At 32.6% G+C, this 21,559-nt stretch overlaps 1 protein-coding gene across 1 annotated transcript in view; it reads left to right on the top strand.

Annotated features, from left to right (window-relative positions):
• The window catches only part of CPNE8 (copine 8), a 176,231-nt gene that overhangs the window by 100,331 nt on the left and 54,341 nt on the right, over positions 1 to 21,559 (top strand). Inside the window, exons 11-13 of the mRNA XM_081058554.1 lie at positions 11,361 to 11,436; positions 15,896 to 15,949; positions 17,035 to 17,096. Coding sequence (XP_080914680.1) covers positions 11,361 to 11,436; positions 15,896 to 15,949; positions 17,035 to 17,096 — 192 coding nt within the window. The remainder of the gene's footprint in view (positions 1 to 11,360; positions 11,437 to 15,895; positions 15,950 to 17,034; positions 17,097 to 21,559) is intronic.

Genomic DNA, 21,559 nt, shown 5'->3' with positions numbered 1-21,559 from the left:
AGGGGTGATATTCGAAATGTTTATCACCATCAAAATAGATGAGAGCCAGACAATAGAAATATGGTCCTGGAAGCCCTTTTCTTGGCCAGGGTTAACCTTATAATTGCTGGATTATGGGGTGACCTAGAGAGTTATTAAGAGATTTTGACTCTGAATCATGAGCCAGGGATATTTTAGTATGATCAGAGCTACAGGAAGATATCTGTAGAATGAACTAGAACCAGGGAGAGGCAGAAGTGCAAAATCTAGTTAGGAGGTAATGGAGGTTATTGAGACAGTAATTAAAACCTGCATTAAGTTGGGGACAAAGGCAATAAAAATAAAACATTGCCATAAAAAGCAACTTAGTTATATTTTGAATATGCATAGAGCTTTGCAGTTTACAAAGTGCTTTCTTACAAATTTTCTCATTTGATCTTTTCAAGAGTCCTGTTAAGCATTCATGACTTAATAGCTTCCTAATTTTGTTAATAAATGAATTGAGGTAAGTAAGTTTCTTGCCCAAGATTGCCTACATGGTTTGTGAGCTATTCAGTGCCTCACACCAAGTGAAACTGGATACTAGGGCCAGTGTTAAAGAAATGGAATCTATGACTTTGTAGCAGTTGATTGGTTTTAGTTGAAGATTGAAGTAAAACACAATTCTTAGTTTTAGAGTATAGTTGACAAAAACCATGTGCATCATTGATCCAAATAGGGGATTAGGAAGTTAATGGGGCACTGGGTCAGTTTGTGAGGACCGAGGTGTATATGATGGACTTGGTTTTGGACTTAGTGAATTTAAAATTCTAATATTAACTTCTGGTTAGTTTTGATGAGGAGACTCTTAAATGTAAACCTCGTGGATGGTCTCACCCAGACAATAGTAGAACTTGTTCTACTATTCACCTCATCCACTTCATCCAGAGAAATGAAACATTTCAGATCACATCAACGTACTTTTTTATGCCTTCTTATACAACAAGACTGAACTTTTTCTAATAGATACAGGTGTTTTTAAGACCTGGCTAGGTTTTACCCTGCTTCTCTTTATTTTTTCCACGATTGCATTGCTAAAGACTCTGTCATTCACTGTACTTGCTTTTCTCTTTCCCACTCCAATTCTTTAAAAAAAAATATATATACACACACACACACACACACACACACACACACACACACACATATATGACAGTGGAGGTGTGTATCAGGCTATTGCAAAGAAGAGACCAGGGAATCAGAGAATTGCTGGAGTATAAATTAAAGGTATAAATTGGAGAGATGTATTTGAAACAGAAGTATATTGATGGCTTAATGAGAATTTGGGGAGAAACTTGTGCAGAGATTGCCATAAAAGTCTTCCAGTTAAGTGAAACTTCTGGTTGTGAATGATGAACAATTTGTGATAGTAATGGTGTGTGTCCTTTGTACAATAGAGTGATTTCTGGTAGCTAATTGTCCCCCACTATTTTCTCCGTTTCTCTAAACACTAGGACAATTTGAGATTTTTGTGTTACAAACCTGTGTAGCTGTATAGCATTTGTCTATCATATATTAGTGTTTGAAATACACGCACAACTAAGCTTAGGAACATCTAAGTCTTGCGAAATAAAAAACAGTTCATTAAATTTAGTAAGTGAAAAGCTCCTTGCAAACATGATTTTGCAAAATACCTTTGCTTTATAATTTTAGTATTACATTGAAATTGGCTAGTCAGAAAGGGAGAGATGGAGATGGAGAGAACGAGAATATAAATGAGAAAGAGAGATTAGTGTGGTGTGGTATTTTTGTTATATAAACTGCTCTTATGGAATTGTTTGATAATCCAATTTCATAATTATTCATTATAAAAGTTTTAAATTTAATTTGATATTCCAAACAATTTTACACATTCTCTCTTCAGTCTCAAAAAAAATTCAAATAAGGAATATTATTGTTCTTTTTCCTTTTTAGATATGAAAAGTATGGCTCAGAATGTGGAAATGATTTGTCCATTTTACATGACTGTTAAGTAGTCATTGGCTTTCAAACTAAATGACTGTGTTTATTATTCTGCCATAATTGTCTTTCTAAGTGCTGCTTTAATCTCCCATCACCCTTTGTTTTTTTGGTAGGAAAAATGGAGCATGATATTTAGAAGTCCAGAATCTTCCCTTTGAAACATAAATTCCTATCTTTAGCATTTGATGTTAACTATAGTAGACACAACCTGAGAGAATTAAAACAAGACAAAAATGTATTTTAGCCATTTATTTATGTTACAGTCAAATCATGCATAGAAAGGAAAGTTTTGCAGTTGCTGATCTTGAGGAAAACTAAGACACATAGAATATTGTCACTACCAATGAAAGTTTAGCTTTGGTAAATATTCAAATACATTAGAGAGCTGGTGCTGGTATTTTTTTTTTTTTTTTTTTTTGGACTTTTTGACCTGATGACTGACATATTCCTTCCTGGTATAGGTAAAAGCTGAGCTCTCTAAATGCTATTTTATGTCCTAAAGTTTGATTTGCTGCTCTCCTCCATCAAACATTTCTACTCTATTTTTGATATTTAAGCTTTGGTGTTCAACCATAATATTCTTAGTTCTAGCTTGCATAGTTCTGGTTCTTGCAATTTCTAAATTGTGTCTATATATGCAAGTTGAAGAGGGAAAACAAAGCCTTCAAAATAGTTTTATTTGAAATATACAGGTAATTGTGTATTTGAATTATCTAAATAATATACTTAATTATCCACTTCATTAGAAATTTAAGGCACAACTTTCTTGTGTTTGTACAATATTTCATAATATCTTAAATTATTTCTGCATTACAGTTTAAACTAGTTTATATAGTCCACATTAAGATGCATGCTACTAAAATTTAGCAACATTTTAATTTTAAGCTAACACCACATAAAATTTATATCATTGGCATTGCACCAAATTAGACACCATCAAAGAATAACTGACAATAAGCCATTCTTTTGCATTTTTCTTATTTATTCTCTGTGTATATTTCAGCAGATTAAATGTAAACATTTGGCATTGAGGTCATTATAGGAAGTCCTTGGTAACATTTTTTGGACTAGAAAATATGGTCCTTAAAAAGAACTAGATTTTTTTTGGTTTCACAATTTCTCCTGTGATTAAATATAACATTTCTAAGGATATCAAAATAATCTGGAGTTTTGGGTTTTTAGGCTAATTATACATATAGTTAGAATACAAGTGACATGTGTTAATTATAATAATATATATTATGCTAAGTAGTGTTGCAGAATTATTGGCAACTTTTTCCTGAAACCAAATCTTCTAAATATTCAGATTGATACATTCTGGAAATAAAACATTATAAACATATCAAAACCATGAATATTCATAGATTGTGCTACTTAAGTTGCTTGGTTTACTAGCATTATTTTATGATTATAACTTTAGGATAGCGATATAAACTTAACATATATTTTGGCTTCTATATGTAATTTTGTGCAAAAGTAGAACAAAATAAACATATAAGCGAGACAAATTTCTGATATGCTATTTTCCTTATGATTTATGTTTAAAGTGAATTCACAATTGGAATGTTTATTTATATCTATAGAAAAATATCCTTTATTTAAACCTTCACACATTCTTAATGCCTATTTGAAGTCATTACTATGTAAACAGTTCCTTAGTGTTCTTTTTCTGAAAAGTATAGAATAAGATATTTAATACGTAGAGTTTACCATACGTACTTTAGATCACAGGTTAATATATTAGCATATATTAGAGCATAGTCTAAATGAACAGACAATGGAGCATATATATTATAAATTTACATTTTAATCTCTAATATTAATTTTAACATATATTGATATTAGGACTGCATTTATGGCCATTTTCTAAGAATCTTAATCAAATTTCTGGTGAGTTGTTCAAAACAACTCAAGTTAATCAGCTCAGCTTTTCTTTTCAAAGTGAATAGGAAAATATGTTTTACGGTTTTGAAGGGTGAAAAAAATTTATTAGAAAGCCTAATGACTGACCAAAGTCATTGGAACCCAAAGGTGGAACCAATAGGCAGAAATTATTTTTGGGGGGTTGCATGGATATTTCTTTAATTTCCATTAGAAAATTTTCAATTTTTATAATGTATTTAAGGACACGTTTTCCACAATGTTTATTATTTTAAAAAATAAAAGTTTCTATGAATAGGTATTGTGTCATCTTAGCAGACTGGACATTAACTTACTCAGTATTTTTAATTCTTTGATTAATGTTTTAGATTTTTATCTATTGGGAATTTAGTACTTCTGAAATTTTGCTTCATAGTTTCTTGGAGCCTCATAGTTAAAGAATATATTAATATAAAGAATATAAAGAATATAAAGAATATATTAATCATGTGATGCATGATTAATACCAATTTTTCTAAAAATATGAAATGAATTCATCCTTTTATGACTGAAGTTTTTTTAAAATTTGTGAATAAAGGTATCGTATTAAAGGTTATTAATATGTGGGAAAGGAAGTAATTACTTTTAATTGCATTTATTTGGCCGTAGACCAATGACACAGAAAGAACAAAAAGGTACAAGAATAGAGATTTAGTATCTCATTTTTTTTTAACTTTGATCCTTTGGCCAGCACTGAATTTATCATTATTTTATGCTACTATTGTGTGATTCTTTTTTGTTGTTTTGCTTATTATAATAATACTAATTAATTCTCATTAGTTTGAAAAAATAACACTCATTGGCTGAAGTATAAAAGTTTAGAAGTAGGATACTGATTCACATAGACCTTTCTTTCTAGAGATTATTGTTCAAGCTAATCACTAGAATTCAATCAGTTTGGAATTACAAAGAAAAAAATGACATGGATGAAATAAATATTTAAAAATCCATGAAGCTGGAGATTTTAACTGCAGACATAATCTTAGTTAACTTTCCAACATATAATCCTAGAAAAATATCCAAAGATCCTATCTAGCTAAAGAAACTCCACCCTACCTGTCAATGGATTAAATTGCATTTGGGAAACTAATGCAAGGTAAAAGTTATTTAATATTAAGAATTTTTTTTACCTTAAATATGATATGTTTTTTATTTGATCAGGTAAAATTTAATTTGAATGAGGAGTTGACTATATTTTGGTGCAATAAGCTTATTAAATGCAATACAAAAGAATTAAAGGTAATGCATTATATTTAAAAAGTTAACCTTTATAGTTAAAATTTACATCATGTCTAATAGATAGATACACATACAATTGAAATAATCTAGCATTATGAGAACACTAAAAAAGTATATTTATACCCTGTGTTTTTATTTTAATTTGGAGTATCTATGTAGGCATATAATTTTGGCTTAAATGTGATAAATCATCTTATAGTACATTTTCTTTATTGTGGTATATGTCATTTACTATATCAGTGTAAACCAAATTAAAATATTGTCTTTATCTTAGAATATGTGATTTGTCTTTGTGTAGATACAATAAATCAGTGAAGATAAAGTTAAACAAAATTTAAATAATAGGTGAAATACATACTAAAATAGATATTTATGTAGATGTACTATTCTAAGTTATTATATAAAATTTTATATATCTATACCCAGAAGACAATAAGACTTACTATATGTATATACCTATATCATATGTCTATATCTATAACTATGGTATGTTTATCTTTTAAAAATTTATATTAGAAATGGATCGAAGGGCAGGTGTGAATAAGACTGATAAAATTAGCCTATTTTTCCTCCTAAATTGTTAATATTTGAGAATGATTATATCTATTTCCCTCTTGAAGGACCAGAAGTATTATTGCAATCTACAGAGGGAGCAAAGAAAATGTAAACCTCTCGAAATTACTTAAAATTTCAACAAAGCTGAAGATAAATGATCACTTCTACATTGCATACATTCATAAAGATCTTATATATAATAATTTCTACCAGTAAAAACATAAACCAGACTTTATGAAGAAAAAAATTACTTTTGTCAGAATGTGTTTATAATCTATGTTTATTGGGGCAATTAAGAATCATAGTAATTCTACAGATGTAGATCTAGACCAGCTCATAATCGAGGAATGTTTAAAGGCCATATTTTTGGACTTTTTAAGGGAGACAAAATTCTCCATCATGATTTGTGGAAGTCACAAGGAAAAATATGGATTTTGTTAAAATTTTAAAATGGGACATTTTTCTTTAAGAATCCATGAATGCTGGTGTTACCTTGTTATAGAAAATTCTTAGATGCTGAAAAGTGTCAAAGGCTTTGACTGGAAGAAAAGCAAAGAAAATTAAGCCAGGGACAGCTAATATGTTGTTATCTGTTATCTGGACTTCTGAAGACTTTTCTGTGACAATCAGGGAAAATCACAAGTCCCATGGTACATTTTACTTGTAATCATGGAATTAGTGGATTGATTTCTAGTCACCTCCAAAAAACCACTGCTGCTGTCCTGCAAATATAGGTTTCAACAGTAGAAATGTCTGCAACCTATGCATTGAATTAAGATCACCACAACTACACTTCAATGAAAAGCATTTGTCATTTTGTGACTGTTCAGTCTTTTGCTATTTTCGAAATTCTTGCTATGTTTGCTAGGACTGGAATAGATTAGACAACATAGAGGAGCATGGGAAATCACACTGTTGAAAGACAAATGGAGGAGACCATATCTGAGGCTGTTGTTACCAAAAGAAAGATCATGCCAGTTTTTGTGCTGAAATATTTTCTACATTCCAATCAAAGAATTGTCTTTAATATACAATATGTTTACAAGTCCTCATTTGAGATACCCTTCAATGCACACCTGAAACAGGTCACTGTGGTTTACTCCAAAGCAGAGGCATGCCTAATGCATTAGACATTATTGCACCAGGGCAATACAAGCCACAGGTGTATGTTTAACTCCAAAATATCTCAAGACATCATGGATCAATTCATAAAACCATTATATCTTTACAAGTTATGTTGTTTAGAGCTTCTTTAAAACTACATAATAGTTTTTGGAGTCATATTCTTAATAATTAGAAAAATGCATTTTAATAGTGTCTTTTTTAAGGAGTTAAATGTCTTTCACAGAAAATATCAAATGAAATCTGGGTTTATTTTTTGAAACAGTGAGGAGGTACTGCCTCCAACTTTTAGGTAAAGTCATAAGACCCAGAAGTTGACAGATTTACTCAAGGTCATGTCATGGCAGAGAAAGGGGTGAGATGGATTCAGTACGTACTTGCCACTTCTGTGAAAAACTAGTTTAATGACAGTCAAGAAAATAAGTATCATCCATTGTACACAAGTCGTGGCCTGCAAGAACATCCCCTGAAACACCAACCAAAGGCATTTTGTGTGATTATGTGGGTGTATTTCTGTGGGAAAATAACCCTTGTCTTCATTACTCACAGAGTTGATATAAGGAGGTAGAGAGAGTAGCAATGGTTAATATGATAGGCACTTGTGCCATTCTTTCTACTGAATGTAATTGATGCGAAGCAAATTTGTTAATGTTACTGGCAATGAAAGGTCACTGCATGCCTGTGATATTAACTTGAGTATAGTCGCCACATTCAACAGTGCCCATTGTGTCCCAGGCATTGAGGTAGGTGCTGAAAATACTGAGATGAATTATCACCTTTCTTAACTTCAAGTATGATCAATTCTGAGAGATGAGATATATAAACAACAGGTATAATACAATACAGGAAGCATAATGATAGAAACGATCTTGGGGTTCTTTGAGAGCAAAGAGGAAGGGCATGAAGCAGGAAAATCTTGGAGGACTTAATAGCTACGCTGTAGAATAAAAGATAGGTTATGCAGGAGAAGATGCCTAAAGTAGGGGAGGATGGAAGCATTTGTTAAAAAGGGATTGTCGTACAGGTTTCAGATAGAAATATGAATACATGTAATACCCATTTTTTTCCCACTGTTCATAGAACATAGCAATGATTGTAATACTATAAAGATTTTATTTAACAATTAAATCATTTTACTCAAGGCTTTTTGGAGCCAAAGTACTAGCTATAGTACCAATTTGCTTTAAATATCTTTTTAATTTTATTTCTTCAGATTTTCAGTTACACACACACACACACACACACACACACACAAAGGAGTCTGGGGAACAAATTGGAGATGTAAACAGACACAAATCAGATAAATAGACCTGGAGTAAATTTTATTTTGTAAATGCAGTCAGAGAGCTTGAGACTTACAACATAGAATAATTATTTAGTTACAATTAAGTTAACAGGAAATGCAAGCCAGTATTATTGAATCACAAGGAAATTGTTGTGATTTATTGAAAGTCTTCATTATACTTCTTTGTATAGTGAAAATGTTTCAATATATATTATTGGAAATCATGAACAGATATAAATATTAAAGCAAATTAAATTTTCTTTTAATCTTAGTAAAATTAGGAATAATTGATAAGGAAAAAGATAATTATAAGAATAAATCAGTGAAAACCATGTTTAATACTTTCTTTAAAGTATTTATAATTTAATACACACTTTTTGAAGTAGAAAAGTTTACAAAGGAAAATATAAAAATTTCCAATATTCTAAGAAATCTATAACAAAATTGAGCTAAGAATGTATCCACTTATCCACCCAGAGTGTTCTGATTTATTCTGGAGACAAAGCACCTCATAGCTAGGGTTGGCTATTGTATTGCTTTTTTCCACTTATGTTTATGGCTTTTTAACAAATTCTCACCTCTTGATCATCCATTTCTCTGGATATATACAATGATTTTTTTTTTTTAATCTCACAGAAATATTGTCTTGGAGGCTGAAATGTAACATATAACTCAATACATTTTCTCTTCTACAACACAAGAATAACATTTTATTTGTATGATATGAAAATTCAGCATTTCATTCAAAATAACCACATTGAACAAGATTCAGAATGGGGAGCAAGTTATTGATTGATTGATTGATTGATTGATGATCTGTCTTATTCTTAAAAAGGATCCAAGACCACTTACAGAAAGCATATAATAAGACATGATTAATTCAACTATGTGAGGAAATTGAAGCAAAGGGGAAATAATGGTGAGCTATCCGAAAAGTTGGCCGAGAACAGTACATCATGAAGACATATGCTGCTATAAAATGGACCATAAATTTGGCCTTCATCCCTCTAACAACTACTTAGAGCGGGAAGTGTCTGTTTCATGATAAACAGGGTACTTTCAGAATAGGAAACACAAATAAGAACAGATTCCTAGCACTGAGAACAAAGAAAATTGTATTCCATTGTCCATCACTCAATTCTGTACAGTAACAAATTTAACAAGAACAAAACAACCAAATATCAAAGAACTGCTTCTTATAAAGTTCCACAATGACTTCAACATGGGGCAAGTCAATGTGCAGTTTGGTAAACCTGACCATTTAGTGTTGGGTCCAGATTTGCTACTCATCCATATTTGTCTTCATCCAGATAGATGTAGTACTTGGTACTTGATGAAGTAATTGCATTTACTTGAAAACAGTGAATATTGCTTGTCTCTACCAAGTTTTTGAATAATGTTGAGTGGCAGGAATTTAGTGTTAACAGTAACAGCTGAACGTTGAATTTAAACAACTAACTAAATGGAGGTACGACTTACACAATCAGGAAACTGCCAGAAGGGCTTACATGATCCAGGCGTGTTTTTTTTAAGGACTCTATATTAGATTCCCACCATTAGTATGGTGAGCTCTGGTTACATAAGGCTTGTCCATACTTATCAATATCAAAGCATTATGCTTGAAGTGTTACAATAGAACCTTTATCTCAATGATTATTAAGATCAGAAACATGTATAGCAATGGAGGAGGATAGATTCTAAATAGAATCTCCATAACTTAAGAGGTTTTAAGATCTTCAGGAAAAATATTACAAGTATTAGCTTTCACTTCGGAAGGTCAAATAGAATTATTTACAAGAAATGTGTAGCACCAAAGTACTGTTTTATAATTTTCCTTGTGTAACTTGAAGGAGTGAGTGCTAGGGATTTGGGTTCATAAATACAAATATGTTTATCACAGTCTTCAATTACCTGTTCCCTTCACCATTTTCATGTGTTTAGATCTATTCCTAAAAATTAAATCTAGATGAGGTCAAGGTGATATTGGTGTAAAGAGGAATGTTCTGTATAGAAAACTGTGACACATGTACAAGATCATTGTGATAAGGAGAACTGGGAGGCTGGATGTCTAAATGAGCTATATTTTAAATAATAAAAAAATAACTTCTTATTTCAAAAACTCTAATAAAATTAAATGATGGCTAGTTTTTTTTTTCCAAATCCCATCTTTAGAAATCAATATCTTGGTTGGCTAGACACAGTTCCTTTGTGGCTTGGCATTGGTCACCAGATCTATGGAAGGTTTGTGGATTTTAGTGATGCACAACTAAGCATTAAACCTGCATAGGGGTTTGCACATATGTGTATTTTATGGTCATGAACACTTTCCATTTGCAAAGCAAATGGGCCAACCTTAAATACTATGATAAAAATAGCAGCAACATCCCTTATGTTTGTTATACTACTTTATCTCCTATAATCGTTTCTTCCTCTAACTCATTACATTTCACCATTGCACTGGACACCAGCATTTTACTCTTCTTTCTCAGCAGTGTGTGTTGAACCTCGTGTTGACCATTACGTTAGTAGTAGTGCAAAACAAGTCCCCTGTACACTGCCAACGCCTTACATGTTTTACAGTCGCATACGTCAGCCTCAGTAATCACACTGATAAGCATTTTATAGTAGAATTAACACATGCTTACTCAATCCTTGTCCCTCCCCACCTAAACTGAGAAGACATCTTTAGAAGGCCTGCTTTCAGAGGAGGCAGTGAGGATTGCTTTAAAAAGGTGAAGAAATTCAGAATAACCATGTTGGTATTAGCAATGTACTATTAAATGATCATTATTGAAAATAAGGCTCGGTGACTTTTTTAACATGGGAAACCCTTTAAAAAGAATGTCCTATTACATCCTGATCGTAGGAAAGTTTGGTGACTTTACGTATTTGTGAATATTGGTATGATTAATAATAAATTTTTGAGTGTCTTAAAGTTTCATCCTAATAGTCATTTGGATACTGTTGAAGATAAACTGTTTGGGACATATGAGTTATTAAAACTAATATATTTGTTTGAAATATTAATATTGGTGGGATAAATTATATATTATTTGAATAGTAACAAAATGTAATTTTTGAGTATACATAACTTTGGGTTAAAGAACAATGAAATATGTATCAGTCTCTTTAAAAATATGTTATGTTCATAACATAACAAGCATTTTTCATGTTTAAACTATACATTTCTAACAAACTTTAAAAAATAATTGACAAATGTGTAAAAACTAATACTATATATTTTTCCCCTTAATTTTAGTCATGATTTCATTGGAGAATTTATGACAAGTTATAGGGAACTTTCTAGAGGGCAATCACAATTCAACGTATATGAGGTAAGAGGAATGTTATTTGATTATTTCCCTCTGGTATAAGTATATTTATGTTTTAAAAGTAGACTTTGCAAAGGATAATTGTCAAAGGTTAGCTAAGTACAAGTACCAATATATGTAAGAGTCTTTAAATTTATTGAGTAGACTTGTTTCTGAGATTAAATGATATTATTTCTCTTCAAGTCACGTGGTCTTTTAAATCTATTTTGAGAGATTTAAAATTCTTGCCTATGTAACTTTTTCTTGTTTTTAAAAAATTCAACATGGATGCAAGTTTATTTTTCCCGAAGTTTCAGCCTTTATGTTTTGCCTTCCTACAAACCTCCTCCTCAACCTGGTTTTAACAAAAATAGAAAAATACAGATTTCAGTTGTGTCAACATGGTGTTATAAAATGAGCTGTGGTCGTTTAGTGTGTTTGAGCTCCTTCACTGTTGTTTAGATGAACACTGAAGGAAATGACAAGGCATGATTCAATGATTAAAGAAATCCAAGTTACTAAAGGAAATCACTAGTTATTTTTGTCTTAAAAAAAACTTTGCCTACCTTGCCAGTTAACTACCAGATATGTGTTGAGCATATGGTATGTTTTAGCACTGTTAATCCTTGAGCTATGCTATCTGTTGTACATTCTCTATACTTTTCAATTTTAATATACATGGAAAGCAAAGAAGAATACTAAATACTAAATACAAGTATATCTGTATTTAGTCGATAATGGTAACTCTTGCTGCCAGATTGCCACTAAATCGACCTCTTAAATGAAGAGTAGAGGAATCACCTTTTTCTACCACTTCTTACTGGGCTAAAGCAGTTGTATTCCATGCATTCATTAATTAACTTATAAATAACTATTTATTACATGGTGTCTATATACCCCAGGCTCTTGGGATATAGAGATAAATAAAAATTTCAGTGTCTAATGTGAGAGACAAACACATGAAATATGTTTAGTGTATCTTGATAAGTGCCATATGTATATATATATTATATATACTACTATTATATTTAGCAGACTATGAGATATTGATGGAGGGAGGACAAACTCAACCCAAGAAAGCTTCCCATGCAAGGACAAAGATGAACTAATGGATCAATTTTTCTATCTGGATCTTCTAAGGAAGGAATATTAAGGCTCAAAACGGGCAATGAATGTAGTATAAGAGCTGTACTTAGATAGATGCCTGTTTTCCCTGTCTACCCTCAAAGCTGAGGAGGAATATCACAGATGATCCTTGTACTTAGGACTCATCTACTGCCAGACACCACATAACCCTCCATAAGCAAACATCTTGAGTTTCCCTAGCTTTTACAATACCTTCTGCACTTTGGAACTCTCTTATCCAACAAAGCTAGTTTAATGACATTGGTGCCATATTTGCTGAGATGGCAAAGAAGCTTCATAACAATTATTACCTGTGTGGATATTTGTGCCATAATTTCAAATATAAATGTTTTCTTGTTACACATGTTATCAATAGAAGAGACCCGTCTGAAGAAAATCTGGGAGGCTGTTATGTATAATGTACAGGCAGTTCTAGGATTTTAGTGGACAATTCTTGGTCCAATACATTGGAAACGTCCTCTTTTACACACAGGCAAAGGATTGAATTTTGTTGAGACAACCATGGAAATTTTCAGCCATTATTTCTTCCCCTTTTCTCTCTCCCTTCTCCTTGTGGTACTCCCATTATGAATATGTTGTTATGCTTGATTGTGCTCCACAGGTCTTTCAAGCTCTGTTCATATTTTTTATTTTATTATTTTTTTTCCTCCTTAAACTCTAAAACTTCAACTCAATTGGCTATTCTTAAGATGACTAATTATTGTTTCTGACAGCTCAAATGTTCTATTAAACCCCTCGAGTAAATTTTTCATTTCAATTATTGTGCTTTTCAATAGTTGATCATTTCTATTTGATTCTTTTTTATAATTTTGATGTACTTATTTTTTTCTATTTCATGAGACATTATTTCTTTTTTTTTTTTTTTTTTTTTTGCTTTGATGGTCATTTATCTTTCAGAGTAATTAAATGTTTTTTTTTTTAATTAATTTTATTGGGGTGACAATTGTTAGTAAATTTACATAGATTTCAGGTGTACAATTCTGTATTACATCATCTATAAATCCCATTGTGTGTTCACCACCCAGAGTCAGTTCTCCTTCCATCACCATATATTTGATCCCCTTTACCCTCATCACCCACCCCCCACCCCCTTACCCTCTGGTAACCACTAAATTATGAGACATTATTTCATACTTTAATTCTTTATACATGGTTTTCTTTTGTTATTTAAACATGCTTAACATAGCTGATTTAAAGACTTTTTCAAATAAATAAATCCCATGTCTGTGAGTTCCCAGGGACAATTTCTATTGACTGCTTTTTTCCTATGAATGAACCATACTTTACTGTTTCTATGCATGTCTTGTACCTTTTGTTATTGATGAATCTGGAAATTTTTAAAAATATGATTTAGTAACACTGGAGATCTGATCCCCGCGTTCTCCAGGGTTTATTGTTGTTGCTGTTTATTTAGTAACTTTCCTGGACTAATACTCTAAAATCTTTTTTAATTGTTGTGGTGGTGGTGTGGGCCCTTGAAGTCTTTGCCTGGTTAGGAAGTGGTCTGCATGTGATCTGACAGAGATTTGTGTATGTGTATCTTGATGCACTCCTTATGTGCTCCAACAGTGTAAAATCCTGCCTTGGCTTTCACTTACTATTTGAGCAGACTCAAGGTCAGTAAGAGATTAAGGATTAGGACATCGTCAGGTCTTCCCTGGCCATGTGCCCAGACCTGCCGAGACCTATTTGACCTTCTAGATTCCCAGGAATAGGCCTGAGCTTTAAAAAACCCAAGCGGGTCTGGCAGGTGTATCTTCTGTCTGATTCCTGGGCTGATAGGATTACCTTCAGAATCGTCGTCATACTGAGTTGGAGCTGGTTTGGAGGCTGCTCTAGGCGTGCAGCGGGGACCCTGGTTGGCATGCTTGTTACCAGGAGCTCGGTCAGGTATGGATTGGGTCCCCAGTGGATGAGACTGGCTCCAGTACCTCGGTCAGTAAGGTGGCACGGGGACAAGTTTCCTCTTTAGGTTGCACAGGTGGGTCTTTAGTCACGTGGCCTGTTACTAGGTGTGCAGGAAGTTGTGGCTCCTGTCAGGTCCCTGGGAGGTTTTTTTCCCTGAGTGGGCAGGTCTGGCCCTGGACCAGGCCTAAGAGGGCCTGGAACTGAGCCCCATCACCGTTCCAGGTTCTATAGCCAAGACTGAGCTGTATAGACCTGGGTCTGGAGGCACAGGTGGGCATGTCTCCCACGAGGTCCCTGGGCGGGTGGATTGCTCTCTACCAAGGCTGGAGAGTCTGGATCCAATATAGAGACATTTCAGGATCTCCTGAGGTACAGACATGAGTGTTTCCTGATGGGTCCGTGTGCCAGCAAAATTGCTCACAGACTGTGACTGAGAGGGGCTGGAACAGACAGGATCATGTCCCACTGAAACCCTGGCTCCACAGGACTGTTGGTGCACGGCAGCTGGGAGGGGCCTGGACCCCGGCATAGGGCCTTTCAGGATCCCCAAGAGTGCCGATGACAGTGTCTCCTGCTGCCCCCAAAGCCAGCAGGCCTTCAATTTCCTTTTCAGTCTCTATGTATTTGCTCTCTGCTCCAGCCAACCTGGTCCAATTACTGTTTCCTCTCCTTAGAATGTTGTATTTGTCTATTCCTTTTCATTGGAGCCCTAGTTTAAATTAATAAATTACAGTTCAAATAATTCTTATTCATGAATTCTTTTTCTCTCCCTGTCAAAATGCTTCCTCTATATTTTGGATTGAGATAGGCACTTATGTGTTTTATTTACTCTATTAGATTGACAGGTCTTACTTGTCTTTATATTGCCTATATCCTCCACTGTCTTGTACGAGTAGGAATACAATAATAGTTCCTCTTGTAATAAACAGTCACAATTTTAGTCTTATGTCCACAAACCAGATCCTTACCAATTATGATGCAGCCTGGGTATCTGGTAGAAATTACTCCCAGTATAAAGAAATAGAGTCAATAGAGCCCTTATATATTCACATATTTGTGTGACTTGCTACGTTAGTGTATTTAACCTACTAACAATTGTCTTTTGAGTATACTTTTCTTTCACCACTTTTGCTTTTTCTACAGAGCAATTAATATTATTGAGAACCTTAGGTATTAAAGATCTCTGCATCAAGCAGATGCAGATGCAATGAATAAAGTGATTGAGAACGTTATAGAAAAAAGTTTTAAGACGCTGATCCCTAGTAACTTGCAGAGAAGTTTTGGTTAAATGACTGTGCAGGAGTCATGCTAAAGGAATTTGTAAATGAATAGATACATAAGAAGTAAAGGCAGTACGTTGAACCACATGTTTTTTTAAACATGTAGTGTAAAACCTAACACATTGTAATAGTTTTATCTGCTTTTTAAGGTGGTGAATCCGAAAAAGAAAGGAAAGAAGAAAAAATATATTAATTCAGGAACAGTAAGTCAAATTTCATGTTATTCATTGAGGATTTAAATAAATGAATAAAACATATGTAACAATTTTTAATCAGAATAGAAGAAACTCAAGACTGAGGTATTTCACTTAGGAATTTAGTATGAAGGTATATAATAGAAAAATAAACTTGCTATGGGAATGGTTGTAATAGAGAACAACACCTAATAGGAGGTTGTGACCCAGCTTCCTGCAGGTTGCTCCTGGGCTTGTAAGATCTCCGAGGGAAGCTGAAGTTTTGCTACAAATTCTTCATTCAGTGGGATCCCACTGGAGAGAATCAAAAAGACATGAAAAGTTTAAGTGGTAGTACAAAATACTATACACTTTGTAGGCTCCACTTAACTGTTATGACTCATTTTATACAAGATGTGAGAGTACTTGTTTACACAACATTAAAATTTATAACTCTGTAGGAATGTTGGACTAAATCAGTACAGGAAGGTACAAAGATTAAAGTACCTTAAAATTGTGAAAAATCAAAATCATCCTATTTCGTTAAAATATACATATACTGAAGATTTTGTCCTAAGATTAATTCTTCTTGGGAGAAGCAAAATCTAAGTTCTCTCCAAGTTTCCTTTTAAAGATCTCTATAAAGCAAGACACTTAAAATATTAAATGGCTTCATTACAGGACCAAGACAAAAACACACATTTCCTCTTATACGGCTTAACTCACTGATTTTGCTGTTTTTCGTTTTAACCATTTTCCAACTCCCTTTCATCTTTCCTTTTATCTAAAATGGGAAGGAACACAGTGTCCTTGCAGATAATTTTCATGCTGTTCCAAAGGAAGTAAACTGGTTATAGAAATGAGTTAGTTCGTTTTTTAGGCTCTTTTCCATCTGATAATTTTAAATGTAAGAACAATCGGTCCTGCTGATTTAAATAAAGAATAATATCCTTATTGATTTTTACATGCTAGGAAATATGATTTTTCTCCCTAATAGTTAGAAAAAAGTCCATTTGGGATTGCAGTTAGGACTAGCAGGTAATTCTGCCTTGTTTTTCTTTTATTCATTCATTCATTCATTCATTCATTCATTCATTCATTTATTTTTCTTTCAGGTTACCTTACTCTCCTTCTTGGTAGAAACAGAAGTTTCATTCCTTGACTATATTAAAGGAGGGTAAGTCATCTCTAAAATTGTCTTATTGCTTCAGCATTTCTTGAAATGTGTAGCAAGTGCTGCCCCTAGGAAACAGGCAACTGATATGATCACATATGTTATATTTTGATGCCACATCAGTTGCACCTTTGTTTCAGACCTATTGAGATAAAATTATATCCAAGAGCTATTACTTTTAGGAAACATTGTCACTTTTCTTTGACCAAGAGAAAAAACTTTATTGTGTTAGTAATAATTGTAGATAAAGCTATTGTGTGCTTCCATAGAAAGTTTTCATTTGCTTAACACATGGGACTTTTTAGATGTACTTCATATTATTTTTAAAATAGAAGAAAAGCTTGAGGGCTTGTTGTAAATATTTATTCTAGCTCCAGAATATTAAAGACTGTATCTTGTCATGAAATCATAATGCCGACATAGACGGTGACTAGTCATTTAGTTGCCCCCTAAGCTTCTAGGCAGGAATACATATTATATAAAAAAAAAAACTGGTTGTTGTAACCATTCTTAAAATGTTCCAGAGTCCAGACAGAGTTTGTCTAGTTAATGTATTATGGATTCTTATACCCTGGTAAATAAGAAAGTTTTCCCAAGTTGTTGCTATTTTTAACCTTGGTGTTCCCAGTTTTTACCTAACCAAGAATCCCCAGGTATTGCAATCATTCATTACCATCCACTGTAAAATATCCATATTTTCTAATTTATTTGCTGTTGCCTTGTATTACAATATATAAAAAAATGGTGAGAGGCAAATTTGAATGTTTAGTGACTTCATGACAAATAATAGCAGTCAGAGACAGTACTCATGTAAATCTCTTCAACAAATTTCCCCCCCAATACTAATTTACTGACCAAATGTCATGAGGCAAAAGGAAGGGATAAGAGAATGAAGGGGCCAGAGGGACAAAGGTAGTTTCCAAAAATACCCCCCAAAAAACCAAAAACAAAAACAGAGATTTCCCTGTTTGCTCTTAGTTGAGGAAACAACAAAACAAACAAAAATGATGCTTGCCTATATGGAGAATTTTTACTACATATGAACATATTGCAACCTGCCACCTGGTTACACAGACTCAGAAGTTATGGTGGTTGTTTTAATAAAGTTAAAGGAAAACATACAGATTGCCAAATTTCTTTGGTATTCCAATATCTGTGCATATTCTTACCTTTAGAAGATGGAAAAATAGAAAGTTGAATTTATAAAAATACATTCTTGTATAAATAAACTTATTAGTAGCTATAAATAATTGTCGACAAAAAATGACAGTAAGACCATGGATATCCCTTACATATGCTTTATAAACTTAAAAAAAGTGCTATGTCTAGCTATAATTTTCCTTTTGAAATAATGATTTAAAGTTTTTAATTGTTAAAAATTGTTTTGTTTGCTTTGTGAGCATGAGAAATGTGTATGTGTGAATGAAATACCCAATATGTTTTGTCAGCAATGCAAACCTATAACATTTGTATGTGTCTATCAGTAAACAACATTTTCAGAATCTGTTACCAATAGAACACTTTTATTGATTGTTCACATTCTCCTTTTGAGGATCCTGAGGGCTAATGAGAACAAATGGGTTTCTGTAGTACCTAGAGCAATGACAGTCTTGACTATATCACACTCATATTTTTCTGCTACGCACTTACAACCTCCAAGATGCTTTTTTTTTTGGCTTTCACATTTTCTACTTATATCACTGCCTATATTGGAAGAAGTGCTAGAGACCATTTTCTGCCAGAAATCTTTATATAAATGGAGCCCCAACCTATGAGGTACACTTTGTTCCAATCCTGACTCTCATGACTTCTAAGAACCCATTTTTGATTTACCAATGGGGACTGGGGAAATAGTTTGAATTTCACTACATAATTAATCTAACTGGGCTTATAACCATATCTAAAAAAGACATTAAAATATTTACATATAATATATTTTTATATGAAGATGTATGTAATAAATATATATCTTTTAATATAGTGTCCTTTTAGATAATGAAATGCAAATCAGCAAACAAAATCATTATTGTAGTGTGTGTCTTTGTTCTTAAGGTCTTATTGTAACAACCAGGCAAAAATTTTAAATTCTGATTTTTGTTAATGATATCGTGAGGAGATCTGGCTTTATCATGACACTTCTCATGCTATATAATGGTAGGCAAATTATTTCATATATCTAATTTTCAGTTTCCTCTAGTACACGAGGCTCTGTAGTTTTATAGTTCACCTGTAAAATGATGGTATTTAACTAGGTTTTCCAATTTTTTCATGGCTTTAATGATATATATTTTCCTTCACTCTTTAGTTTCTCTTGTTGCAGAAGATTTACTCTAACTTATCAGCTTGCTATACAATGTAATTTGTGTATAATAATAGCTAACATCTACTGACCACTTATTGTGTGTCAGCCCCTGAGCTAAGTGCCTCCTGGGAATTAATTCTACCTATCTCTCCATGTGCTCTTTCCCCTTTGCTCACCCACTTCCTCCTCCCTCTTTCCCTCATGAGCAATGTTCATATTGATAATTTTCTTTTATAAAAAATAATTAAAACTAAATTAATTTATTTGTATGGTTAACTTTCAGTCTTTTTATAACTAACATTTACCACCTAATTGCTGCCACTCAAAAATACAATTTAATTTACATACCTTAAGGGAAAGTGATGTTTTAACATGTAGACTATCTAAGAATTTATTATTAGATATTTATGAAGATTTAAACTTTATTTAACTTTGAGTCATGGGGATTGATCAGGACATTTACTTCATAGAATACCTGATGAACTCAGAGTTGTAAGAAATGAAGAGCAGAATTACATGTTTCTGTCTTTCTTAAAAATCTCTATAAGTCTGAAAATAACAAATCATAGCAATTTTAAATGGAGAACACCAGGATGAAAACCTATGTGGAAATATAACTACAAACATCTTTCTAAATATTACAGTAAATTATTTTTATTTTTCTTGATAAATTTTCTGTTGACTTTTTTTGTTTTTTTGTGTTTATTTGTTTTAGACAAGCCTTTTGGGCTTTCTGCCCTTGCTTATTAAGAAACCTCAACCTCTAAGTGGATAAATGTACTGCAGTGATGGAAAATCGCCTTAAAAGCAAACACATAATTACAGAAAATTTCTGAATAATAGCAAAATAGAATATAATAAGCTGCACTCACTTCAGATTAGAATTAATTATAATAATTGACAATTAATTATGTATAGTTTCAATAATGGCTATTGAGTCTCTTGTGAACAAAATCAGTCAGAATTCCTAGTCTCTTGCAACTAAAAAAAATATGAAACTGTTAAACACCTCAATAATATTTAGTATTCTTCATAGTTCTTTTTTGAAAACCACAGAATACTTTTATTAGTGTGCTGTTTTCAGGGTTTTGGTAAAAGAAACATTATGTCTCCCAAATTTTAAACGTAAGAATCTATACTTGTGTTTGACATTATAAACATAAAATGTGAAATGGTAAAAAGAAAAATTAAATGAAAATAACTTATTATAAAGCTTGATCCCCTGTAATCATACTCTCTAGAGATAATCACTGTTAGGAATTTGTTTATTCTCAAGCATATGTTATTTTCATAACCGTGGGATTACACTGTGCAAATATTCTATAGTGTGTATTTTGTTCATTAAATATATTTTGTATGTATTTACACGTCAGTACTTATATGTCTACCTTGTTTTAATAGCTTTTAATTGTATGGATGTACACACTTTAGTTTAAAAATTTCCTGCACACTTTAGTTGCATCCATTTTATTTTCCTATTATAAACAAGGCTGCAATGTAAACCCCTGGTGAATACCTTTTTGTGCACTTCATTAAGCATGTCTACAGTCAACAGCGTCACTTCCTAGAAATACCGTTGTTGAATAAAATGGTACATGTGTTTTACAGTGTGTTTGATTTTTCTAAATGGGGTTGCTCAAAGGGTAATAACAATTTAGATTGCTAACATTTGTAATTGAAAGTTTACCATATCCTTACCCTTATCCTTACTGAATAGTGCTACTCCTTTTTCATTTTTGCTAATTTAATAGATTAGTATTATAAGTTATCAGTTTTTTTTATCCGTGAAACCTCTTTTTATTAATTGTGATGTTCTTTGTAAAAGCTGATGTTTAAACAGCTGTGTCTTTGGAAACAGATTTCAGAACCCTTCTTTTTTTTCTTTCTTTTTTCTTTTTCTCTGCTTCTTTTTCCAAAAGTCCCAACAAAAAAGACTGAATATTTTCAAGTGAGGACAGAAGACAGAAAGGTAGCTGGCTGGCAGCTACATCCTTTAGTGCTGTCAACACTTCAGCTAAACTTTCCCAATATTCACATCTCTTGGTCTTTGACACTGCCCTTCTTCAGCACACCATCTAAAAAGACTATTTTTAAATTAGCTATCTGGCCTTGCCTTTTGTCCTGTAATCACACTGAAGAAGAACAGTAAAATAAACTAATACTT

The sequence above is a fragment of the Rhinolophus hipposideros genome (assembly GCF_964194185.1).
Source record: "Rhinolophus hipposideros genome assembly, chromosome: 9".
NCBI classification, from domain to species: Eukaryota; Metazoa; Chordata; class Mammalia; order Chiroptera; family Rhinolophidae; genus Rhinolophus; species Rhinolophus hipposideros.
Note: the sequence above shows the minus strand (reverse complement) of the source record. Positions and strands in the feature narration are given on the sequence as shown.